At 53.1% G+C, this 27,025-nt stretch overlaps 1 protein-coding gene across 6 annotated transcripts in view; it reads left to right on the top strand.

Moving 5' to 3' along the window:
* The window catches only part of SPSB1 (splA/ryanodine receptor domain and SOCS box containing 1), a 69,172-nt gene that overhangs the window by 32,759 nt on the left and 9,388 nt on the right, over positions 1-27,025 (top strand). For 3 of the 6 annotated variants that reach the window (XM_049109550.1, XM_049109549.1, XM_035715789.2), the window contains exon 2: positions 24,117-24,957. In XM_049109550.1, the coding sequence (XP_048965507.1) occupies positions 24,264-24,957 (694 nt within the window). In that variant the 5' untranslated portion in view covers positions 24,117-24,263. The other 3 variants (XM_035715792.2, XM_035715787.2, XM_035715788.2) reach the window with 3 other exon arrangements.

Raw genomic sequence — 27,025 nt, forward strand, 5'->3', positions numbered from 1 at the left:
TCTGCTGGCAATCCTGGGCATATAACCAGAAGTGGAGGTGCTGGGCCCTACAGTAAATCTACTTCTAGTTTTTTTGAGGAACCACCGTACTGTTTCTGCAACACCTACATCATGTTACATCCCCGCCAAGACCGTACAGGGTTTCCAGTTCTCCGCCTCCTTTCCAACATGTTATCTTCTAGTTGTTTTCACTTTGACATAAATCTCTTACTGAAGGTTGATACACCCCAAGTACCTAGCTCCATACCGCCCTGCCTGCCCAGTGATATATATGCATATATCTTTGGGGACAGCATTATTCTATTAAAACAGGCTCATCTTTCATGGTCCCCATGACTCTTCTCTCTGAACACATGTGGAAATGTCTCCAGATTCACTGGTGTGGTTCTACCTCATTTTTTAATCTTAATTTTTTTTAATTTAAATTCAATTTAGTTAACATATAGTATATCATTAGTTTCAGGGGTAGAGTTCAGTGATTCATCAGTTGTGTATCACATCCAATGCTCATTCTGTCCCATGCCCTCTGTAATGCCCATCCCCTCCACTCCACTCCCCTGTAGCAACCCTGTTTGTTTCTTAGAGTTAACTGTCTCTTATGGTTTGTCTCCCTATTTTAATCTTACTTTATTTTTCCTTCCCTTCCCTTATGTTCATTTGTTTCTTAAATTCCACATGAGTGAAATCATATGATAATTGACTTTCTCTGACTAACTTATTTCACTGAGCATCATACCTTCTAGTTCCATCTACGTCATTGCAAATGGTAAGGTTTCTTTTTTTTTTTTTTAGATTTTATTTATTTATTCATGAGAGAGAGAGAGAGAGAGAGAGGCAGAGACATAGGCAGAGGGAGAATCAGGCTCCATGCAGTGAGCCTGACGTGGGATTTGATCCTGGGTCTCCAGGATCATGCCCTGGGGTGAAGGCAGGCACTTAACCGCTGAGCCACCCAGGAATCCCAGATTTATTTTTTTTTATGGCTGAGTAATATTCCATTGTGTGTGTGTGTGACTTCTTTATCCATTCATCTGTGGAAGGGCATTTGGGCTCTTTCAATAGTTGACCTATTGTGGACATTGCTGCTGTAAACTTGGGGGTGCAGTTGCCTCTTCGAATCACTATGTTTGTATCCTTTGGATAAATGCCTGGTAGTGCAATTGCTGGGTCATAAGGTAAACCTTATTTTTGAAATTGCTGTGTACTGGTTCATGGTACAGATGTGCCAGAGCTATCCACTTGATGACTCTTCCATCCATGACAATACACTTAATTTTGAGCAGCAGACAATGGCAGTGTCTCCGTAATATATACCCTATGCAGACATCCTTACTACGGCCACTTTTATCCTTGTGGGCCCAAGCCCCAGGAGTGCAATTGCTGGGATGATTTCTGTTTCGATTTTGTTTCCCCAAAGCTGCATGCATTGAGACCATACTGGCCGCGTGGGTGCCAGCTCCTCCCTCCCCACCAGCAAGATCTCTGCATTGACTATTTAAAAACCTGGGGGTACAACGGATAACTCTATCACTTCAGTTCTGTGGGTCTCTGTGTACCAGGGAAGTCTGGCATCTTTCCATACATGTTTATTCACCATTTGCATTTACTTTTTCCCCAAATTGCCTATTCACGTCCTCTGGCCATTTGACCATTGCACAGGAAAAGGACCAGAAGCGCATGTGACAAACCGTTGACAGCTGTTCATTTTAGGTGTTGAAAATACAAATCCCTTTTATACGTTTTTGAATTAGACATTTTCAAAACGAAGGAAGCCATCTACATGAGAGCGTTTCGGGAAGATTGGTTGTGTGGGCTGGGTCGAAGAGACGCTGTGGGCAGAGAGGCCAGTCTGGGGACTCTTGCGGTCTCCTTGCCAGTGATAGTGACTTAAACATGAGAGTGGGGACAGATTGGAGCAATTACAGGGGCAAGGAGTTTATAACATTTGGTGCTAATGTGGGAAGCCAAGAAGAGTACAGGGAAGTAAGGGGTTTGAATCTGGAAGGATGGGAGGATGAGGAGAGAAATCGGCAGATATAGAGGCCTTGAGTCGGGGTGGGGTAGGGGGAGCTGTGGGTGGGGGCAGGGTTGGCATTAGAGAGATGCTATCTGCTGGACGCGTCAAGGTCAAGGGGGATGCTCCCTAGAGCCAGGAGAGCAGAGGACCCCCGGGAGGGAGGGACTGTCCAGAGCATCTGTGTCTAAGGGGCAGGAGGAAGAGCTGGCAGAGGAGCTGGGGTGGGAGCCTCGCCCAGCGCGAAACCAATGTTTCAAGGTCAAGGACACAGTCCGTATTTTCACAAGGCTGAGAGATGGAAAAGATGCTGTTTTAGGCTGTTCGATTTATTGATGAGGAGGTCATGACTTTAGAAGAACACTTTCCCCTGAAGTGCTGGGGCCCCACAACAGCTTGTTAGGCTCAGCAGCCTGAGCGTGTGGAGGGTGACAGAGGCCACAGGAAGTGTGGGTGGTGGCAGGAGCGGGCAACGAGTCCATGGCGCACCCTGGGCTGGTGGCCCTCCAGCTCCATTTCCACACTCGTCAGCCCGGAGCGGGCACTGAGCCGCCCTCGTGGGCCGTGCAGGGTGCCCACCAGCCCAGGTGTCTCTCAGGTCTCTAGTCCCTGGTGGAATCGGCCAGAAGCCGCCTTCCTGTGAGAACCTCGAGAACCTTTGTCTCCTTGTTGCAGCGTCTGTTCCCAGAGCAGCCCCAAGGGACCAGGGGAGACATGAGTCATTTCCTGGACAGCAACCTATCCCAGCTTCTTAGCCATTTTGGGCTCGGCCTTCCAGAAATTATCTTCTTCTCCAAGCCCACTTATATCTCTTGCCGGTCCTGCCTCCCCATTGGGTTTGTGAGGCACCCCCAGTGTGAAATAGTGGGGGAACACCCCCACTGCCCACCCCCTCAGACTGGGCCTGGAAGCAGCCTGTCAGTATTCAGGCCTTTCTTTTCCTTATTCTGAGAAGAAGGGAGGTTGGCAAAAAAGTCTCTGGAGCCCGTTAGCCAAAGAAATGGTGACATTCTATCTCTCTGCTTGGACCGATTTTCCCCTCTAGTTGGGCTCCTTGGAAAACAGCTCCATGTGTGGACAACCTTGGCCACAGTTGGCTGAGGGGGTGGGGATGGGGGGCCACAGCCAGGGATGGCTGACCACATCCCTTTGCCTTGTTCAGCATTTGTTCTGGTAGCTCAGGGTAGAGGGACCCCTTTTTCCTCACTTAATTTTTCTATGCCTCAGGTTTTTCTTCCTTATTTTCAATAAAACAAAACATTTTTTTAAAAAGATTTATTTTAGAGAGAGCGAGCAACCGAGTGCATTCACAGAGGGGAGGGACAGAGGGAGAGAGAGAGAGAGAATCCCAAGCAGACTCTACACCAAGCTCGGAGCCCAAAGCAGGGCTCAATCCGATGACCCCCAGATCATGACCTGAACCGAAATCAAGAGTGTGATGCTTAACCAAATGAACTACCAAGCGCCCCTAAAATAAAGCATTTCTTACATAAAATATACATAAAATTTATCGTTTTTACCCCTTTTAAGTGTACAGTTCGGTGGTGTCAAGCACATTCACACTGCTGTGCAGCCCTCACCACCATCCACCTGCAGAACTCTCTCATCTTCGTCTTCCCAGACTGAAACTGTGTCCCCATGAAACACTAACTCTTACCCTTCCCTTTCTGCAGCCCCTGATACCCACCATTCCCCTTGCCATCTATGAATCTAAGTACTCCAGGTGCCTCATAGAAGTGGAATCACTAGTATTTGTCTTTTTGTGACTGGCTTATTTCATTGAGCATAATGTCCTCAAGGTTCATCCGTGTTATAGCACGTCAGAATGTCCTTCCTTTTTAAGGCTGAATAATATTCCATTGTATGGATCTTCCACAGTTTGCTCACCCACGCATTCATCCATAGACACTTGGGTTGCTTCTACCTCTTAGCTGCTGTGAGTAATGCTTCTGTGAACGTGGGCATACAAATATCTGTTCCAGACCCCACGTTCAATTCTTTTGAGTATATGCCCAGAACTGGAGTTGCTGGATCATATGTTAATGGTAATTCTGTGTTTAAATTTCTGAGGATTCAAGGGACACCTGGGTGGCTCAGCAGTTGAGCGTCTGCCTTTGGCTCCGAGCGTGATCCTGGAGTTCTGGGATCGGAGTCCCCACAGGGAGCCTGCTTCTCCCTCTGTGTCTCTGCCTCTCTCTGTGTGTCTCTCATGAATAAGTAATTTTTTAAAAAGTCTTAAAATTTTTTTTGAGGATTCACCATACTACCTACCTCAGCAGCTGCACCATTTTACCAAAAAAAGCATTTTGATTGAATGGTGTTTTGTTTTTTTTTTTAAGATTTTATTTATCTATTCATGAGAGACAGAGAGAGAGAGGCAGAGACACAGGCAGGAGAAGCAGGCTCTATGCAGGGAGCCCGATGTGAGATTTGATCCCAGAACTCCAGGATCACACCCCTGGGCTGAAGGCAGGCACTAAACCGCTGAGCTACCCAGGCATCCCCATTAGGTGGTCTTTAAGATCTCTTTGTGCTTGAAAAGAAAGTAATGGTTCTCTGGTTCTGTGGTCAGTGGCTAGAGGATGATCTTTGGAGTTAAAATTTGACCCCTTGAATATCATGTGAACAACAATTATTATGCCACCTAATACATCAATATGTAAAAAGTGCAAAGTTCCCCAAAAATGCCCCCCTCACAGTGAGGTCTGCGTGAACATCCGGTATTGTTGAAGGATCCACTATGTGCTGGGAAATGTTGGCCTCTTCACGTCTATTATTGTCTTTGATTCTCTCAGCCCTCTTGCAGACTACATATTTGTTACTCATGCTGTTGGTTGGAAATAGTATTTCTTGGGTTGATAACGCATTTCAAATTTTGTTTACCTAAAAGAAATATTCTTTTTCTTCCTTCCTGGTTCTTAACCTACCTCCCCCAAAGTAAAAGAAAGAAAGCAAGAAGTATTCGAGGAAGTGTTTAGGGGGAGTGGCACACAAGAGGCCACCTCCTCTACTAGGGTCCCCAAGCCTGGAGACAATAAAAGGGCATCACTTGCTGTGTTTATGAAGCCACTGCCCCTCATGGCACTTTTCATTAAGCAGAGCAACTGTAACTGCTCCATGGAAAGAGAGGACATTCATTAGCTTTCCTTTTAAAGTGCTTTCTGGAAGCCCAGGGGGCCAGATGAACTTTCTGATCTGATACCTCCCCAGCTGGTCCGAGTGCCTGAGTCCTGACCCCCTATAGTGACATTCAACCATCCTGCTCCAGACCCTGTCTTGCGCTCATGCTCGCTAATTATTGCCCTAAATGCTCCTGCTACTCTAATCACTTGACCTCCCTTGGGTTCCCAAATACGCCATCACCACTGGCCAGGTTCTCTGCCCAGAGTGTCTCTCCTGCCTGCCTCTCTCAGCTCATCTCGCCCCCCACCTGTCTCTGCAGCCCTGCAGGTCATACACCTGCTTCTGCTGTGACTCTCCCACAAGGCTGCAGGCACCTCTGGTGTGTTTGCCTCGGTCTCCCCACCCAGGCTCTGCCTTGCCAGACAGGCAGACCATCACATTTGCTGGACAGATCCTTGTAGTTGAAAAGAACAAGGCTGTGTCAAGAAGCTTTTTACTTTTTCCTGATGGTTTATGTTTTTCCTCTAATGTGGGAGGAGAGAGACTACAAAGAGAAAGCCAGTTTACAGATTTTTAAACAGAAGACACCGCCCAGTGACTTCTTCCCTAGCTGAACTCCTGTTGGGGAAAGCAGCAGTGGTCCCTTGCCCCAGTGGGGAGTCCTCAAGGGAGACAGAGGAAGGGGGTGCTCCCAGGAGGGTCTGAGGTCTTAGTCCAATGAGTCTTGGTCCTTTCACTTCCCCCATTCAGAGCAAAGTCCACACCTGAAGGTCTGGAAGAAACTATCAACTCAAGGGAGCCGGGGAGGAGCTTCCTATAGTTTCTGTCTGGCTGTCCTAGAAACGCTCCATTTCAATTCCCAGCATGTCAGAGTGGGGATCTCAGACTAACCCCGCAGTTCAGCACCACCCCCACCCCCACCGAGAGAACAGCTCCGTGACAGGGGCAGGGTGGGGCGGAAGTTGGCCCCTGGTCCCTCTCAGACAAGCAGAGACTTGGCCAGGTGGGGCAGAGAGACTGGGAGCTTGGCTCCGATACTCAGGGGAGCCAGGCCTTCACCTCCAAAGGTACTGGTGCCTTTTAAAAGGAGAGGGGGCACCGCCCCCAAGCCTCCAGGCCTGCTTGGTGGAGCTGCCACTGCCACTGGTCCCCTCTCTCTCCCCAGAGCCAGTCCCCAAACAGGAAGCTTGCACCTGGCCAGGTGACCTCTCCCTTCCAGGCCGTGGAGCCACTGGCCTGCCTGGTCACTGAGGTTGTCAGCTTGTTTTAACTTCAAGACCTCCCAGGTTTGAGAACAGAAAATCTGCTTTGTGCGGGGAAGGAGCAGGGTAAGGCTGGGGGTGGGAGGAGGTGCATCCCAGCTCTCTGCCACCCTTCTCCCCTCCGGTCATGGGCGCTAACCCTCCTGCCTCACATGGAAAAGGTTCCCCTGGTTAGCAGCCCCTCTGTGGGCAGGTCCCACACCCATCCTCAGCCCTGCCCTCCTGATGGGGACACTCTAGTCACTTGGAGTCCCAAGTGGACATTTGTTGAGGGTTTGAGGCCTCCAGGCCCCTGCCTCCTGCTCCCCGTGCTTCCTTTCCTGCCTCATCTTGTGTCTCTCTGTGTCTCTCTGTCTATGTCTCTATCCCTATCTCTCTGTCTCTTTCTCTATCTGTGCCCTAGGAGGCCCCTGAAACCAGGGTGGGGTCTTCCAGCCTGAGACCAGCATGACTTCACTAAGACTGGGGAAAACCTGACTCCTGTGCCTGGTGGGGTGGGAGGAGTGGGGGTGGGGTGATTCCAAAGGTAAGACAGGTATTCTCATGGCTCTTCCTTTTGTTGGGGGTTTGGACCCACTGCCACATACCTTCTCCAGAGTTAGCAATCTGTCCCCTGGGGGAAGTGAGGGATGCTCCCACCTTCTCAGTGTGGAAGTAGGGAGAGAAAGCAGGGCTTGAATCGGTGCTGGAAGATATTAAAGGCTCGGTATAAATCCACAGTGGGGGAGGGAAGGGGGCATGGGCCCCTCCCCCACCACCTGGGGGACACCTTGAGACTGGGGTGAGGAGTATCACTCAGCTCTTCCCCTACCCTATTTCCTTTTTTTTTTTTTTTAAAGATTTTATTTATTTATTCATGAGAGGCAGAGACACAAGCAGAGGGAGAAGCAGGCTCCATGCAGGGAGCCTGACGTGGGACTCAATCCTAGGTCTCCAGGATCATGCCCTGGGCTGAAGGCAGCGCTAAACCACTGAGCCACCGGGGCTGCCCCCCTACCCTATTTCCACTAATGTATCCCTCCTGTGAATTTCTGCTCTTGGGGACCTGGGACATAACTGAGGCCCCAGCCAAGAGGTGCCTCTGCCCGTGGGTGACCCAACTGCCTGGAGTTCTGGGTCTCCTCTGACAGGAGGCAAATGGGGATCAGTACCCAGACTGGGCCCGGAGTACCCCCTGAGGATAGCCTTGAGTCTGGCCATGGCCTCGGTGCCATCCTGGCCCATCGCCTGCCAGCCCCAGCTGGAGCCCAGTAAGCTGGTGAGTTTCTGTTCGTTTCATGGCAAGTTGTTTGGGGACAGGAGAGCTGGTCATTGCCAGAGGGGGCTGGGAAGGGGATTCAGGGGACAGTGCTGTCATGAGGCTGCTCCTGCAGGCTGGACTGGGGTCTGGGGATGTCACCTCCACAGCCGCTGCCAAGCCGGGCCCATCTGTCGTTTTGAAACCTCGAAATGGGTATAGTGTCTGCCTGAGATCCTGCCTCTGCCCCGCTTCCTCTGTGACTTCAGGCCTTGCTTTTCTGGGCTGCCCTGACTGGGGTGGAGGGAGGCTCCCTGGCTCTTGGGGAGGGTGCAGCAGCAGCAGGAGGAAGGGAATGGGTTACAGAGTGGCCTCCCATTGGGCCCACAGCCTCCCTTCTGGAGGGCTTTTAAAAACTGGCCTATAACCTTGTAATTGTTCCCAGCAGCGAGGAGCGAGTCAGTGGAGGAGCGGCTCCACTGTTTGTTTTGCCTTCTGTGTTCTCCAGGCCGGTGGTAACCAAGGGCCGCTTCCCCTTGGTGACGGTGGAGCTCACTCAGGCCAGGGCTGATCCAGCCCCAGCGAGAGAGGTCTGGGGGACCTGCAGACCCGGGCTGCTGGCAGGGCTGGGGGCGCTGCCTCCTCCGCTCCCCCAGCCTGAGGGCCCGTGGGCTTCTCTCCCAACGCCTTTCGCAGGCCCTGGCCCCAAACATTCCAGAACTCTGGATCTGCCGGTAGGTGTCCGGGAGACTGTGAGGCCACTTGCTGGCGGGCTGTGTGGGGCAGCTCTCAGCCAGGATGTCACTTGGGGCCACAGGGGCCCTGCCTTCTAGGTTCTGGCAGGACCCAGGGTCTGGAGGTGATTCTGGCAGAGGTTTTTTTTACGGGAGCAGGAGATGTGCATGAGGCTGACCCGGGAAGGCTCTGTGACCAGGAGTGCCCGGACAGACAGGCGGACTGGATTCCAGCAGGTGGGGTTGTTTGAAGTGACAGGGTCGGCACTGCAACATGTGTGGCTGCAGGAAAGTGTGAGGCTCCCAGAGAGCAGTGGCACGGCTGGCGTGGGTCGCTGGTGGATTGAGGATATTTGGAGAGCTGAGGACTTGAGGGTGGGTAGAAGGGAGCCCCTGCCGGACTGTGAGCAGAGGAAGGGCTGGAACAGTGTCACCAAAACCTGGGTCTTCCCAGACCCCAAGTGGCCGGAGGCTTCTAGAAGGTGTGGGCCAGGGAATCTACAGCCCCTTTCAGGTGCCCCTGCTCCGGTGGGTCTGGCAGTGACAGACTCTTCCCCGTTACTTCTGTGAAACTTGTCGGCTTCTAGATTTGGTTTGTTAGGAGCCAGGTACGTTCAGGACTGCTTCCTGGAGAGGCTGGACGCCCCTCCGTTTGCCTTCTGCCGCCTTCCCTCAGCCCCCCGCCCGGGCGCAGATCACCTGGGGAGGCCCGAGACTCTGCACTCCCCGCCAGCTGCAGGTGTAACCAGCTGGTCCCTGGCCCCGAAAGCAGCTGTGTCCTCGGGGAAGGAGTTGGACTGCTCCGCGTGCAGGGCCGCGGTCGTGTCTGGTTTTGCAGTTGGGGGCCAGGAGAGGTGGAGAGGCGGTGGGGGCGCCGGGGCGCCGTCACACAGATGCCGTCCACCGGCCCAGCTGCCGATCCGATTAAACCTCGGTGATTCACTGCGCTTCAAGGGAAGGCGTTGTGTTACGAAAACCGTGGGTCCTGGCCGCTTGTTTTGTTGGCAGGTCCTGCTGCCTCAGCAGAAAAGAGGCGCTCTTGATATGGGAACGGAAACTTGGGACTGCCCTAGACACATCCAGTGTTCGGCGGGAGAGGAGCTGTGGTCCTCCTCCAGCTGTGGAAACTCGCTGCCTGGCCAGGAAGGCAGTCCCTGGGGGGCCCAGCCACAGCAGGGCGGGTAGCACAGGGTCCCCACACCTGGGTCTAAGGTCTGAGCTTCCCTGTGGCTGTGACCTTGGCGGGGGCGGGCCGCATCCTCTGCCCCCCCTCCCACCGGCTCCCCGGGAAGGTAACCTGCTGCCACCTGTACTTCACCGCAAGTCCAGCTTGCAGAGGAAGTACCTTTCTGAAGGCGGTCGAGGTGTGCACTTGTGGGGTGCACCTGCAGCCCTCACGGGGACCCAGGGCCCCATGGGACCTGGCTCGGCTCGGATGGCCGATCCTAGGCTGGCTCACGTCTCCAAAGTTGTTCAGACAAGCTTGCTGGAGAAGCAAGCACATCCTTTCTGGCTTCTTCCTCCCTGAGGCCTGATTGCCCCCCTGCCCCACTAGCCCATTCAATGGATATTGGGCCAATTTCCCTTTTTCCCCACTTCCCCTTTCTTCCTTTTGTGTTCTCAGATGTGATATGTAGGATAGACTCAGCCCAGATCAAAGTTGCTTCCCCAAGAAACTTCTCCAGATGTGTGTGTCCCGGCCTCCTCCGGCCACAGGGCCTCAGCAGAGCCCAGGACAGCCACAGCTGCCACCACGCCCTGGAGCAGGCGCAGCAGGGGGGGTGGCGCGTTGGGGAGCCACTAGGGAGTGTCCGGCAGAGGCAGGCAAAACCACTGCTGGCCTTGGGGCATTGGCACCTGAGGGCTTCCTGAGGAGGCCTCTCCCTGCATTAATGAGCTTGAGATGGCCAGAGGCAGCCACCGAGCTGAGTCATGGACACCCTGAGGCGGCTGTTCTTTGGGGTTGTTCTATGACTGCATTCCACCACTGGACAGCTACCAGAGATGCTCTCCCAAGAAACCCTCCCAGCTTCCCTCCCTCCCTCCCTCCCTTCTCCTCAAACCCCTAAATTACAAATGCATCACCAGTGTTGGGTCTTTATTAAGTGCCAAGCTCTCTATGGGCTCCTCATTTGATCCTCAGAGCAAAGCCATGGTGCCAAGCAGTCATGCCCCTGTCATTCCAGTGGAGGACACAAGGCTCAGAGGAGGGCGAGAGCTTGCCCAAGGTCTCCCAGCTCATGGAGCTGAAGCTTAAACCCAAGTGGCCCAACTCCAGACTGCTTGTGTCTTCTCCATCTTTGTAGGCACTTGGTAAACAAGTTGCCCTTGACTGACCCTGTTGCAGTTCCAAGAAGTCTTGGATGAAGGCACTGGGGCTACTCAGATGATGATCCCAAGGGGGCCATCTGGGCCCTTGGGGTCATAGTGGTCCATCCACATTTTGTAGATTCGGGAACTGGATTTTTTTCCCCCCAGTGTTTCCAATTTGGATGTAGTTTAGAGAGAGCTAACAAACTCACATAGACTGGGGTATAAACCTGAGGTAATTTATTTACATACAGTAAGGAGTAGGACAGTCAGGTGTGCTAAAGATTTGTGTTCACCTCTGAAGGTGACAAATGGGAAGCATAGAACCAGAGCTCAGGGGAACCTGTTGAATGGCCCTCCTGTTTTATAACCAATATCTGCTGTCCCCATCGGGGCAGATGTAACAAGAGGGCCCATAGGTTAGGCCGCCCTCTTCCCAGGCTCTGAGTCTGTGTCCTCACTCACCACTAGCTTTTTTAAACAAGCCCTTTCTCCAATAAGCCCTTTCATTAGACAAGGCCTAATGTCACCTATTGGGTTATAATTCGTTTTGGTTACGCTCTGGATCCTACCGCTTCTACCACCCTCCCAAGTTCAAGCAACATCCTTGCATTGACTCTTCAGCTGGTCTCCCTGCCTCCACTCTGGCTGCCAACAACCTCTTCTCAACACAACAGCCTAACAGGATCCTGTTAGAGCAGAAGTCAGACTGTGCCCCCTGCCTGCTCAAAGCCCTCTGCTGGTTTCTCATCACACTGAAGACAGAATCCAGAGTCCCTACTCTGGCTCACAGGGCCTGTGTGCCTGCCATCTGCAGAGCTCTTACCCTGCCTCCTTCCACAGCCTCCCCTCCCTGGACTCTAGCCATATGGCCCCTCTGTTATTCTCTCAACATACCAAGCATGCTTCCACCTCAGGGCCTTTGCACCAGCTGTTCCCTCTGCCCAAAATGCTCTTCCTCTAAAGCAGGCTCATGCTTTCTCCCCTCATTCATCCAGATCTCTGTCCATATATCACAGTATCAGAGAAACCTTCCCTTACCACCTATTCCCATCCCTTGCTCTGTCCTCACTACTCTGCCTTGTTTTTCTTTGACCTGTATTACTTGACCCTGCATTAGATATTTACTCATTCGACACTTATTTATTGAGCACCTACTCTGCCCCAGGCACTGTTCTAGGCATGGGAGCTGCCACAGTGAGCACAACAGATAAAAACCTTTGTCCTTGAAGCCTGCATGAGTTGTTCAAATGATTGCTATCCATCCCCCACACACTAGACTAAGCTCCACAAAGGCAATGGTTTCTACTATGTATATTGTAGGTGCCTAATATTTTTGAAATGAATTCTGACCTTAAGGCACCTTACTTGGATTTGGCTGTTTCCCAAGTGTTCATGAGCTGAACATGTATAGACCACCTCTCAGGTTGGATCACTTCTGTGGTGACTGTCCTGCTGATTTTGCCCATTCTTAGCACTTTCCACCGGGGGAAGATGCTCTCTGGCAGCATAGGTGGGGCACTCTCCTACTTTCCTAAACACCAACCATGTGCAGCCCATACTTTTGAATTTTCCACTTAGTTGAGGTACTCAGGGACTAAGAAACGAGGAAAGGGTCTTGGGAAGCTGGTGCCCCCCAGCCCCCCAGGGCCTAGCAGGTGAGTATGCAACCTGGATATTTTGTAACACCTCTGTATGCACATAGACCTTAAGGGTGGTTGTTTTTTGCCCAACTTTCCATGTTTTATATGAGTGAGTCCAGCCGCAGAGGGTCGGTGGGAGATGTTGGCACCTGGCCCAAGAGGCTTAGGTCTTTCCAGGTCTGTGAGCAATAATCCTCACGAGAACACAGAAACTCAACCCATGAGAACAGGTTTTCATGTGGTGACAGGTCCAGTCAAACCATGCCCCAGCCTGGGCCAAAGCCCTGTGGTGTGGCATCGCAGCTGGCAGGCGGGCACCAGCGTCATAAACAGAGGGAGTGAGCAGGATCTGAGCTGCGAGAATGGTTTCCTGGTATCGCAAAGTAGGACCTCTGCCAATTTGGAGTGGCCTTGGGGTGTTGACTTGCTCTGTGCAAAAGCAGGGGCCTGGGAATTCTAGCAAGGCTTTCCTTGTCCCACCTCGCTCCCCAAGTGGGGAGAGCACAGACAGTGATCACTGTGACATGGGTCCTTCCATAGCCTCATCTTCAGGGCAGGGTGCTCCTGCATGTGTTGTCACCCCTCCCCACACCACATTTTGGGTACAGGCACAGAGATGCAGGCACACACTCCAGATTCCTCCAGAGAAACTCGATCTACAGGTGCTGTGTCCAGGCAGCGGGTCTGCCAAACCACAGCTCTGCACTTTTTCTTTTGGAGGAAAGAGGGGGGTGGTGGGGAGCAGAGCACTGAGCAGCTGCAGCCCAGCTCTAGAAGGCTCCTTACTCCCCACATATGAATATTGTTGGCCATGGCCCTGTGTGTAACCCTGGCGAACAGGCCTCCTTCCACCTGCCAGACCGCCTCGGCTCCTGGCCTTCCTCGCCGCTTCCACACCCACCTCCTGCCGTGTGCACTTTGGACAGGTGGGCATCTGTCATCCATTTGTGCTTTTTTTGTTTGTCAAGGTGAAATTCACGTAACGGTTTTCAAGAGTACAATTCAGTGGCATTTAGTACATTCATGATACTGTGCAACCACTCTCTGACTAGTTCCAGAACATTCTAATTCCCCCACCACAAGAGGCCCTAACTCCTTAGCAGTCACTCTCACTTCTCCCCACCTTCCCCAGCCCCTGGCAACCACCAACATGCATAGTGTCTCTATGGAGTCACTCTTCTGGCTTTATCATATCAGTGGGCTCATGCCATATGCGATCTTTTATTATGTCTGGCTGCTTTCACCCAGCATCAAGTATTTCATTTAAGGTCCATCCATGTTGTAGCCTGTGTCAATCCTCTATGCTTCTTTATGCCTGAATAATGTTCCATCATTGTATGTATAATCCACAGTTTGTTTACCTGTTCGTCTACTGACAGACATGGGAGTTCATCCATGTATGTTTTTGCAACGATAATAAAACAACAGTAAGGAAATATGAAAGAAAGGGAAATTCACACTAAACACAGCCACGTTTTCAGTTTTCTGGCTTCCTTGTCATCTCTTTTCCCATGCATGCCTCTATAGTATGTTCTAGATTTTACTCTTTGGGCAGATACAGTTGGTGATCTTCATTTCATCTGAAATCGCAGACCTTTCTTCTTGCCCCTTGAACAGTGGTCCTTCCAGCCAGCATCTTGGATGGCTGTGTAATATTCCCAAGAAGTCTCAGCTTGGGGAGGCCACTTCCTTCCTTGTCCTCCCTGCGACAAGCTGCTGCCATGGGGGTATGGCACCTGGACCCTTCTGCCAGCCTGGAAGTTCAGGATTGGTTTATTCGCTGCCTTTGGATTTGCTGAGCCCCTCTTGTCAAGATGGCAGCCCAGATGGTGTTCAGAACTTCCCAGGTTGACAGGAGAGGAGGAGGAGGTCCAGCAACATAGAAGAGGAAGTCCATGAGCCATTGTGGGTTAAGAAGTTGTACCAGCTAGCTATGCAGAAATCTGAACACCTTCCAGGCACCATGGCCAGTCCCAACACCAGGAAGCCCAGTCGGAGGTTCCTTTGACATTTAATCTTCTTCTGCTAAAGATGGACAGTAGGGTGGGGCCTTGAGGTCCAAGACTTCAAGAGTGATGAGAGAAAAGGTAGCCATGAACTAGTAAGAGGAAGCTGGTCTCAGGCCACCCTGCCAAGGAGAAATCCCTAACCCCACACATGACCATCACTATAAGCAACCTACACATTCATCTCTAGAGACAAGTGACAGATTATGATGATGGAATAACATATGGCTCCTAACACATAAAATTGACACAGGAGCTAATATACTATGACTTGGAAAAAGCCAACTGGGGAGTAGCATGTGGGTGTGATCCTTTCCCCTTAGTGAACTGACCCCCAGTGGGAGGGGGACACTTTAATTTACACTTTATACGTTTCTGGATTGAGATTTCTTATGAGCATGTATGACACTTGAAATATTTCAAATCAAGATAGAACAAGTAGTTCTTTAAAAAATGGTGTTGTAAATCCGAGCCTGGCAGTTCTTATTTCACATGGATTCAAGAGTCCAAAATGTTGAGCCGTAATTCATTTGAACCAGCAGCCTCCTAATCATGCAGAGGGCTCATTGAACGCAGACCACTGGGCCCCACCTACAGAGTTTCTGTTCTGTGGGTCAGGGGTGGGGCCCGAGCATTTGCTTCACCAGCAGGTGATGCTGACCTCCTGATCCGGGGACCCCACTTTGAGAACCACCCCTGAGCATCATCATAGCTCAGGGTGAGCTCACCATAGCTATCATGAGCATCATCGTAGAATATCCCTACGGCCTCTACCTCCTGCTGGAGAAAAGTTTTGGGACTTTCTGTCCCTGGTCCTGACCTAAGAAATTCACATTATTTAGTTTGGAGTTTTGTGAAGTTCTTCATCCCCACCTGGGGCTTCCTGCCTCCTCACCTCCTTCGGGCAGTATGGTGGACATCAAGTGACATCAAGTGACATCAAGCCACTCCCAAGATGCCCCCTGGGTGGGACTGGGCTCCTTGGACTGCCCATTAAGGCCATAACTGGTAGTGGCCTAGTATCCCCTGGCTCAGTGCTCTTTTGCACTAGACATTCAAGATTCCATCCATGTCCCCTGGTGTTAAGAGGGAACGGGAGAAGGCAGGATGCAACATGTAGTAAGTACCTACTGTGTGTGCCCGATGCCATGTTGAGCACTTTAGCTTCTCCACATTGAAATGATGAGCGCTGCTTCCCCCCGACCATTTCTGCCCCCAGGAGGTTTGAGAGCATCACCTGGGTCGCAGGGTAGGATGAGCAGACCAGCCTTCTAACTCCCCTGGCAGCCAGCCCACCGAGTCTCAAGGGACCCCTCCAGAGGAGGCCTTTCCCAGCTGGCAAATCCCATCAGAGGAGGCGAGAGTGTCACCTGCTCCCATTCAGGCTTCCAGGCCCTAAAGCCTGGGCTTGGTCAGACTTCTGTTCCTGGGGCCTCCCTGATGGGGGCAGGTGGCAGGGGTATCGCTCCAGGCCCGCAGGCTCTGGGGTGAGCAGGCCAACTGGTATCTTAGAAGTATGCCAGGGCTCCTGAGAGAACCCTTATTTCCTGCGGAGGCTCCTCCGGGCACTTGTGTCAGGGAGGGTAGGCTTCACCACTGAGGCCCCCAGATCCTCCTGGGGGTGGCAGGTTTCTGCCCCTTAGCCCTGTGTACCCCGGCCTTTCCCCTGGGCTCCTGTGGGCTGTCCCTGTGGAGCTGGCCGAGTGTAGCTCTCCGCCCTGCCCTCCTGCTCCCTGTCTCTGGGGTACCAGCCAGGCCCAGTTTGATGGACGCCCAGCCCCAGTGTAGGCTCATCTGCAGCTCCCTGTAAACTTTTGGTCAGGTCCCCATGTGTCACTGTGTGTCACTGAGGTCCCTCCAAGAACAAGGCTTCTCATCCGAACTAAGCACAGGCTGCTGCCGTCACAACCTTGCCTCAGGCTGCAGTCGTGACTCTTTATTTTAATTTTTAGTCTCTGTATGAATGTAATGCCGATTTCCCAGGGGCAAGGTTCAACTGATCTGCACCCTTTCTGAAAGTGCCGTGAGTAATTTGGGTCCTTCTGTAGGTGTTTACAGCAGGTGCATTCTTGGTCTTTTGAGGTCAGAGGCTAGAGCTCTGGACCGTGCAGGATTTTCTCTCCAAAATCACTTGTCAGAACTTTCCAGAAGGGACCAATACTTTTTGTTGGTGGTTCTAAGGGAGACTTACTTTTATATCCCTGTTTGAGAAGCACACAGCTGTCCTGGGTGCTCCCAGGCATCTCTCCTCAAGCGGGCAGATGGGTTGGGGCAGGGGACTGTAACCGCATGGCCTTGTCCTGCTGGTGGTGACACCCGTGCCAGGGGCTTCGTGGCCGGGCTCTCATGGCGGACACCCCGCGCCTGCTCCCCCACCAAGAGGGTTCCGAGTCCTGGCTCACAGGAGCACGACACCCTAATTAGCAGGCAGAGCCGGGCAGCCACTCAGCCAGGCTGCAGAGGTTGTATTCTGATCTAATAACAGACCGCTCCTGGGCATGCTTCTCTTGCAAAATTCTGGGCTTGCAACCACCGATGTGTGAGGTGGGGAGGCGGAGGGAGGGAGTTTATTTGATCTTCAGGTGAAAGGAGGCTTTATAAATAGGTCACCTTGTTCCACATCCTGAATTTCATTCTTTCCCCGTCTTGGGTCAAAACAATGGTTTTACTGTTCTGGGGTCAATCGGACACGCTGAGGGGGTTTGAGCTAAAAGGGAGGTGAGTGTGTGCCCTCCCCTCACCCTCCACCCCGTGCATTTGTCACTAGTCCCCTTGGATGTGTCTCCGTCAGAGACTAATGCCCATTCAACAGACTTGTCCTTAAACAAGACAGAGGGGTAGTTTTTAGTGGAGGTGGGCTCTGGGGCCAGTTGACTCCAAAGTGCTTTTTTTTTTTTTTTTTTTTTGGAAAGTGGAACTGCAGAGGCGTGGCTTTAAGCCAAGGAACAGTATAGCGTTGCGGCCAGGTGCTGAGCTCGGGGAGCCAAGGGTTGAAATTCTTGTCCCTCCCCTGTCTCTGCCCGCTGAGGTGCTCCTTCCTCACCTGGCCTTCACTGAGCACAGAACAAGGGTGCAGCCGCCATGGGTCTCAGGTGTCGGGACAGAGCAGTTCTGTTCTTGTTTGGGGCCAGTGGAGACTAGTAGCTACCCTGGTTTTACTGGGCAAATTAAAATTGCCAATTGGAAGCAGTGCAGTTGGAAGTCTTGGGGGAAATCGTTGTAGGAATAACGTCCCTCTTTGGGATGGCCCCAGGGCCGCACCCAGGGATCCCTCCCTACCCTTTATTTTAAAAGCCCTTCTGCTGACTCTGGATCCTTCCTGTGTATCTTCCTGCGTAAATCAAACATTTATCCTGTGCTTGCTTTAGACGAAGTGACACGAGTGGAGAGCCTCTAGGAATTGCTTTGGGAACCACTTGTTGATGGAAGTGTACTGTCAGTATTTCTCCAGCCTTTATTCTTTTTTCGCACGCTTATAAATCATTTCATTACCAAAGTAACACTTGCGTTTAAAAAAATTTCAATTCAAAAAACGTTCAAAGTCGGGGCCCCTGTGTGGCTCCGTGGTTAAGCGTCTGACTCTTGATCTCAGCTCAGGTCTTGATCTCAGGGTAGTGAGTTCAAGCCCTGCATTGGGTTCCACGCTGGGTGTGGAGCCTCATAAAAAAAAAACCAAACCGTTCAAAGTGAACAAATCTTCCCTCTCACCACCCCCCCACCAGGGTTAACCATTGTGAAAGGTTTGATGTTTATTCATTTAGCCCTTTCTCCATGTCTACAAACAGATAAATGTGCACAGATAGAATCTTCTTAAATTCTGTTCTTACAGAAATGGGATCATGTTCTGTGTATTGTTCTCCAATTTACTTTTTAAAATATAAGAGCATCACGTTACATTTATAAGCCAGCAGTCCGAGGGGCTGTCTCCTTCTCAGGGCTGTGTGGTCGTAGGGCAGGGAGCGCGTCCCTGTGCAGAGCTCCTGGGTTTCATAGACACGACCCTGGAAGAGCACCTGCTGGGGGACTGCTGGGCGTTTTACACCTGGATGGGGGTTGCTCTGTGGCATGTCTTGGACACACCCCCACACCTGTGTGTGAGTGACTTTCCCCCACATTCTCTCCAGTTCCTTCCCAACCTTTTTAACCCTGTGCATCCCACATGGTTCCCTGTCCCCTCTCACTGATGGCAGTCTGCCAGCATCCCTTCACTCTGACCCGTAGAGTGAGAACATGGCACCGTTCTCCTGCCATGTGTGCCCGGGAGACACAGATTTGCTGTGTCTGTTCCCTTCCCCTTGAGAAAAAATTGCTGCCTTAGATCACTAAAGACCTGGGGTTAAGATGGAGCCCTGGCCCAGGTCACAGACACCCCCCCGCCCCAGCAGTGCACCATGAGGATGCTTCTGGCTCCTCTCACCCCATAGGGATCCGTATGTAGTTCTGGGCATCCTTCCTTGCACAGCTACCAATTCCAGATCTGGCCTCCCTGCCATCTGACGGCACAGAAGAGCATACCCGGAGGGGTCTGAGAAACGAAAGGAAAGATAGTTTGTGAGGTTCTAGTGTTCCTCCCTATGGAGAGCTGTGGCCCGAGCAAACTCTCTCCAAAGCGGGCATTTGTGACAGGAGCCTTGGTCCCTGATCCTGGACTGAGACCACCTTAATTTGGCTCTCTGTAGCAGTAGTGGGAGCCGGAGGCTTTGGAAACTTGTCTGCTTAGAATCCAGGGGTCCACCTGGAATTCCTTTATGGACAGGATGAGTCCTGGAGGCACAGGTCACCCAGCCCATGGCAGCTGCAAGGGATAGTAGGAGGGATGCTTTTGCCCATTGGAGGGTTGGGGAGGCATCCCCTTGTGCAATGAACCATGAACTGACTTGACCCATCAAAGATGATGCATATGTAGTGTTAGTGAGGGAGAGATGGGGGTTGTTGAGAGAGGGGAAGGGGTCCCCCCCCACAGGTCAGACCATAGGCCTTAGTGGCATCTGGCCTGACAGCAGACACCCTTTCTCTCTGCTCCCACCCCCAACCCCCCCACCCCTAGTCCCAGAGCTTTTAAATTATCCATGAGATTGTAAGTAAATGCAACATCTTAAAGCTTCTAAGGTGTGTTTGCTCATGTCTCTCTGTGTCCCTCTTGAGGGTAAAACAGGTCAGCTCACAAAGCCAGTGTATGAAGTACAGGTATCCCTGCCTGGTGGCTGTGGTTCCTGCGTCCCCTGCACTGGGTGCTCCTCCGCTGCCCACTCCCAGCCCTCCAGTGCTTGAGACAGACACAACCTCGAGCTTGGCTTTGATGTTGGGGGCAGGTCCTCTTCTCTGTCCCCCTGGGGACTGGGGCCAGTGCTGTGCTGGGCCTGGGAGGGGGGTGGGGGGAGGTTGGTGGACCCAGCGGAGCAGAGGAGCAGAGGGAAGTGGAGCGTGAAGAGTGGAGCCTCAGGGGCACACTCAATCCTGGTGACCCCCGCCCAGCCACTCCTCAACAACCACGTGGCCCAACTGACAAGGGAGACGCCTGTGGCAGTGCGGTGGGGGGCAGGGGGCAGCTTGCCTGCCCTTCCCAGTGAGGAAGCTGTTCATATGGCATTTCTGGAACCGTATGGGGTGACTTTGACCACACTGAGCCCCACGACCTCACTGGCTCTAGAACTTGACCCCCAATCAGGCGTGCTTCTGTGTTATGACTTCACACTCTCTGACAGTTCTGTAGAGTGTCCTTCCTCTTGTGCACTTTCCGAACCATCCTTGTATGGTTATTTTTCTCCTTGGGCCCTTTGGAGACTTTAATCTACTTTTACCTGTAGAAAAATGCCACTAAGAGCTCCCAACCCAGAATGACTTGTCGACTCCATGTAACATGCAAGAAGAATTGTCCTCCAGGTAGAGCTCCTTTGAACATATTTTACTTTGCTTCCATTTCAGTGCCTATGTGCACACAGGTGTGTGTGTGTGTGTGTACACAATGCACTCTTACTCTTCCTTGAGACACCCATCCTGCTGCATCTGTGCTGCTGAGGAGGGTAACAATCCACCCACTCAGTCCAAAAATCTCCACCCTGCCCCCATCCTGGAGCCTCAGGTCGCCCCTCTCACCCCTGCTCCAGGTGTGCCTTGGGCCTTGGGAAGCACCAGGGGCTGAGGGCAGCGGGGAGCAAGCTATTACCTGGGCAATCAGAGGTTGGCAGCGCGGGACAGGTGTACACCAGGAATTTGTCTTGAGGGCTGGCTTGGGACGGCCCTGAGTAGGGCAGGCAGGTGTGGCCTTGGGGACCCCGAGGCTACTATGTGGGTGAGCTTTCTGAACAGGAACTCCCGCAGAGGGAGTGAAGGAGCCGCAGCCTGGCACTGTCGGGACTTCACTCCCTCCTGCCCAGTAGCCCCGACACCGCAGCCGCTGCTGCTCTGAGCTTGTGTGTGGCTGAGTGTGGCTGATGGGTGGTGGCGGCAGCAGCAGCAGAGCCATCCCTGTCCTCAGGAGCAGTGCTGGTGGAGGAGAACAAAGTAGGGAGGTGCGATTGGGGAGGCGTCTGGTCGGGGGCCGGGGTGGGGGGGCACCCTACAGCTCTCCCCAAGAAGGGGCTGGCAGGGCTCCAGGAGACCCACAGAAGGGCAGATCTCTGCAGCCACATTTAAAAATAGAAGGAAGGAGGGGCAACTGGACCACCTCAATGGCCTTGCATGGCAAGGAGGTGGCCAGGTATGGACAGCAGGAGGTCTACGAGAAGAAAGTGTCGGCTCTGACTGTAGCGTGGATGCAGGGTGGGAAGAGGCAGGTGACAGACAAGGTAAGAGTGGCCTGGGTTGCTATGGTGGTTGCCCACTTGGGGTGACTGCAGCAGGATGGCCCAGAAGCAGCAGAGTGGGTGGCCCGTGCCCCCTGGTGAGGCTCTGGGTGCCCTTGCGTGGGAGCCACCCGCACTGCTGCAGACACTTTTACCTGCGCCCCTTCCTCCCAGGGGCTCCCGCTACTCCAGGTCAGGTGGTCCAGGGACAGAAGGACCCCACCTCTTGGACAGTCCCCTGGGTCATGGCCCAAGAGGGCGGGAGCTTAGCGCAAGGGCCATGTCAATGGACTGGCCAGGGGGCCGTGGAGCGGGGAGAGCTTGCGGAACTGGCCTCAACAGACAGCCGAGGTGCCACCGGGATGTTATGCCGTCTTTTCTGACGGCTCCTTCCGAGGCTGGACTGACCTCGCAGCCATCAGATTCCTTCCCACCTCCATCCCCTGCCTTCTGCAGTGCTCTGTCATCAGAGGAGATGACGTGCCCGGCCCCTTGTCTAGCTCAATGGTTGGCTGACTGGGGAGCAGCCTATTCTTATAAATAAAGCTTTATTGGAACCCAGCCATGCTCGTTTATTTATGCTCTGTCTGTGGCTGCTTTCACACCACAAGGCAGAGTTGGGTGGTTCCGCTGAGGCTGCCTGGCCACAAAGCCTAAAACATTTGCCGTCTAGCCCTGTACACGGGAAGTTTCCGATCCCTGGTCTAGCTGAGGTAAGAGTTATAAGTGTACAGGTCTCAGCTCAGGGGCCTGAGAGCTCCCTCCCTGTCCTCCAGAGGGCTGACCTGGGTCCCCACAGGGTCCTCCTGCACTGAGAGGTCGCAGGGCACCGGCCAGAGTGAGGTGTCCTGGCAGAGATGGATATGGGTGCTTCTGACTTTAAGAACTGCCCCAGACCAGCTCAGGAAGATACTCGAATGGAGTCTGGGGAGGCTGCAGCCAGGCGGCTCCCAGTCTGTAGTTACAAGGACCATGTTTGCACCCCCTAAACCCCAGATTTCTCCACCCCCATACAGCCAGACAAGCAGGTGCCAAAGCCACGGGATGTCCCCGCAGGGCCACAGGCAAGTCCTGAAAGTATTGATGGTTCTCAGGAGTCAATGAGCCTGAAGGCTTGAAATTGGTATTGTCCTGGGGGATCCAGGACTAAGGTCATGATCTCCATAGAACTTTCCAGAACCGGGATGGTCCTCTAGCTGCAGTCGGACACCTCTGCTCTATACCAGCTTTGCATACATTTGACACTATGAGTCTCTGAAAAAATGACCATGCCTCAGGGAGTGAGTGAGCCTTCCATTCCACAGCAGAAAGGGGAGGGTGAGAAGCTGGATGTGGTCAATGAGGGGGCAGGGAGGGGTGCATCCAAGTGCTCCCACATAGGGACACTTATCTTGCCCGAGAGCCAGCCTCCCAGAGGCCTGGCTGCCCTGAAGATGTGGTCCCGGGGGCGGGAGGCGGCTCAGGGTCGCCTGGGAGACCGACCACAAGAGACAGCAAGCCCACTGCAGATCCCTTCCCTCCTCCTGGCCCCGCTGGGAGCTTCTCTCCCGGATTCCCTTGCACCACCAGCGGCCCTCATCTCCCAGCAGGTGCTCTTCCCTGCCACCCACAGAGGGGAGTCCCGCAGTAACCCCCAGCAGATTCCTTTGTGCCCTCTTCACCTAAGACACCTGAGTGCTCCTAGGAACGATCTCAAGAGTTTCTTTTAAAACCTTTGAGAAAGGGATACCTGTGTGGCTCAGTTTGGCTCAGGTTGTGATCCTGGGGTCCAGGGATCAAGTCTTGCATTGAGCTCCCCACAGGGAGCCTGCTTCTCCCTCTGCCTGTGTCTCTGCCTCTCTCTCTCTCTCTCTCTCTCTCTCTCTCTCTCTGTGTGTGTGTGTGTGTGTGTGTGTGTGTGTGTGTGTGTGTGTCTCATGAATAAATAAATAGAATCTTGCGGGGAAGAAAACGGAAACCAAATGACCTATTCTTTTTCCTCACCCAAGGCCGGACACCGGGACAGGTGTGGTGGGGGTGGTCGATCAGCCCCACATTTCAGACCCTCGTCCTTGGAGGTAACTCTCCTGGCACTGCCAGTGGAGACACCGGGACAGATGGAGTGAGATCTCTCCTCCAGTCCCATGGCCCTGACCTCCCTCGAGGAGCCACGGGATGGTGAAGTCAGAGTGGGAACAAGGGGTCCAGAGGTCTGACTTCCCCGCAAGATGGGCTGTTGGCACCCGAGGGGCCAAGTAACAGCTGCTGGTTAAAGGGTACAGGTAGGGACAAGTGGGGGTCCTCTTAGTGTTGTTCAGAACCACCTGAGGGAGGAGGGTGAGAGCTCTGTCCTCACCTGATCAGGGGACAGCCCAGGGGCCACGGGAAGAGTATCACTGGTACCCCTGGCCCAGGAGGGTCACAGAGCTGGCTGGGGAGTTCCCTGTGGCTTCAGGGAACCGCAAGCCAGGAGACCCCGAGGCCTTCCAGCTGAGTGCCATGCAAGCCCTCAAGTGAGCTTTCTACCTACACCAGGGTCCCCTTCCCTGGCATGAACCCTTAGAAGCAGCGGTGCTAGAAGAGAAGAGGGGCTGGGAAACGAGGTCTGGCCACTTCTGTTGCATGTTATGGCTTCACCTTCCCTCCAGACTGCAGGCAAGGGAAATCAGCTTCCCCTTGCTTTGACCCAGGAGGACACCCATTGCCTTGGGGCTGATGCAACATCCATGCCAACTGGGCCTTCTGCTCTGAGAAACTGGGGTTAGGGTTAGGTGAGTGCCATACAGCCAACACCACTGAGCGTGGTGGCTGGCCCCTCAGCCCACCTCTCCCTGCCAATTGCAGATGGACAGCCTGTCGCCTTCCTGGTGGTGTGGCTGTGGCGACAGAGCCATGGCTGCGGCCTGCCTTGCATCAGGTAGCTGGGACGTGCCTGCGTGGGCAGCCTCATACTCCTAATTACTGTATTCCCCTTCTTCCCGCACCTCCTGCTCATCCAGCCTGTTTCTCTTTCCTTCCATCAGGCACCACGGAGGGCCCTACAGTCCCCAGAGGCCGCCTACCAACCTTCCTTAGGACTGATCTGGGCTTCATTGGAAAACCAGACGGAAGGCCCCACGATTGATGAGTTTGCTTTGGGACTCAGTGCAGAGGTGAAACCAAAGGCAAACATGGGTCAGAAGGTCACTGGAGGGATCAAGACCGTGGACATGAGGGACCCCACGTACCGGCCCCTGAAGCAGGAGCTCCAGGGCCTGGACTACTGCAAGCCCACCCGCCTGGACCTGCTGCTAGACATGCCCCCCGTGTCCTACGACATCCAGCTGCTCCACTCATGGAATAACAATGACCGATCGCTCAATGTCTTTGTGAAGGAGGACGACAAGCTAATCTTTCACCGGCATCCGGTGGCCCAGAGTACAGATGCCATCAGGGGCAAAGTTGGGTACACGCGTGGGCTGCATGTTTGGCAGATCACGTGGGCCATGAGGCAGCGGGGCACACACGCTGTGGTTGGAGTGGCGACAGCGGATGCCCCCCTGCACTCTGTCGGGTATACAACCCTCGTGGGGAACAACCATGAGTCTTGGGGCTGGGACTTGGGGCGCAACCGGCTCTATCATGATGGCAAAAACCAACCAAGCAAAACATACCCGGCCTTTTTGGAGCCGGATGAGACATTTATTGTCCCCGACTCCTTCCTCGTGGCCCTGGACATGGATGACGGGACTCTGAGCTTCATTGTGGACGGACAGTACATGGGAGTGGCTTTTCGAGGACTCAAGGGCAAAAAACTATATCCTGTAGTGAGCGCCGTCTGGGGCCACTGTGAGATCCGCATGCGCTACTTGAATGGACTTGACCGTAAGTGTCCTGTGCTGTCCAATGTGGCAGTGTTCTCGGACCTCCTGGGGTCCTGGCTGCTCCTGATCAAAAGTTTACAGTCATTGAAACTAAAACGTCTTTAAGTAGATATCCCAGCATATTCGGATCCTCAGAGGCTATTCTTGCCTGCCTCTGCTTAAATGAAGAATTCTAGCTGGAATCTGCCAGATTACCTGATAGCAAGCACCTCATGAATGGATGGACGGATGGATGGATGGATGGATGGGTGGATGGATGAATGAGTGGATGGTAGGATAGAAGAATGGTTGAGTAGATGGAGGGATCGATGGATGGATGAATGGATAGAGAATGAGTGAATGGATGGATGGATGGTTGGATGGGGGATAGATGGATAAAGGGATGGATGGATAGATGGATAGATAAGGGAGTATGGATGGATAGATGAAGGGATTGGATGGGTGGGTGGGTGGCTGGATGGATGGATAGATGCATGGGTAGTTGCTCTTTCTTTCTGGTTGATCTACCTCTAATTTTGATCTGTTGTTGACCAAATTCTCATACAGTAGCCAGCATATTATTGGGCTTGGATTTGCAGTTTTGAGGGTACGAGGATCTCTTACATAAATGAAAGCCAATAGCCTCTCTTGTTCATTAGACAGGTTTAGAGTCTCTTCTGGTGCTGGAGGCTTCTGAGTTGGCTCCTTTAGACCACAGTCCCCTGGCTTGTTCAGTCATGACGTCAGGAGGCCTTGGAGAAGAGTGTGTAGATTAGAAACAGGCTGAATCAGCAGTGATTTCCACCCTTTCCTTTGGGAAAGGGAGTGGCCTTTCTCAGACCACATGTGAAAATAGCCATGTGGTGATACTATCCTAGTGTAGGAGGTGGAGGGCTGTTTGGCTTCGGGGCTGGGACCCCATGGTGGCAGGAGGTCCTAGGCTTCCAAAACTATCTATCCCCATGTTTGACCCTTACTCTTTCCTGGGTCCTTTCTACCATCTGCAGAGCCCAGCCTGAAAAAAGGTGCAGAAAGCTTTGCCCAGCCCAGCCCTGTGTTGACCATCCCTATGAGGCAGGTCTGACCTGGCACCCCATAGGCCACGTGAGCATTCAGGGAAGGCCCTGCTGGGGTCAGAAGCACAGATGCTTACTCTGGTCTTGGAAGCCTCCAGAATTTCAGCTTCTCCCATGGCTCTTCCCTACTTCAGCCTTGGAAGATATCAGAGAAAATATCCAGGGACATAAGGCAGAGGGAACTCTTAAACTCTTCTCTTTGGAAGCGTCCACGCCCCCCCCCCCCTTCCCTCTCTTCTTGCCTCTGGCTTTGGCTGAGTGATGGCAATAACCTCACCTGTGCAGCCTAGTACCCCTAGGTCATGGGACTCCTGGCAGAGGCAGGTAGCCTCCCCAAGTAAATAACCTCAAACCTCATCATCTAAAGAACCAGCAGAGCAAGTTCTGTGAGTCTCTCACCCCAGGTGATGGTAGTAGAAAGTCCACAGCCAAATCTGCCCTAGGCTGGGGTGGGCAGGCCTTGGGAGAACTAGGCACATCCTGCCCAGGACTAGGATCTCAGGAGCCCTGGCCCTGACAGAGGAGTGACCACAGCCCTAGTCAGTGTAATGCCCATTCTGTGCAGACAGACAGATGAACGAACAACTGGGCTCCCTGTGTCATTGCCAGGTCACTGAGACCGTTGGTCGAGACAAGAGCAGGGCAGCCCCTGTCCCCTCCAGGAATAGGTCCATCAGCGTTGGAGTTGACTGGGCTTCTCCATTCACATAGCCAGCTCTGACACAGAGCACAGAGCCCCGAGCGGCCTGGAGGCGACTGGCCTGTTCACCTGACAAGTCAGGGCACATTCGACCAGCATCATTCCTCTGCTTAGTCAGAGCAAAGCTCGGCAAAGGTTCTGCTAGGATGGCCCTGGAGGCCCAAATGCGCATCTTGGAAATAGATGCCCTGTCAGCTCTGCATCCGATGGGAGGTTGGATGCTTTTATAAATTTTCTTGTTGGGGAAAACATAGAGGGGAGGTTGAGGGGAGCAGAGCAGGGAACGGGCCTGGGAATGAGTTGCAGACATTTGC

The sequence above is a fragment of the Canis lupus genome, chromosome 5 (genome assembly GCF_003254725.2).
Source record: "Canis lupus dingo isolate Sandy chromosome 5, ASM325472v2, whole genome shotgun sequence".
In the NCBI taxonomy this organism is placed as follows: domain Eukaryota; kingdom Metazoa; phylum Chordata; class Mammalia; order Carnivora; family Canidae; genus Canis; species Canis lupus.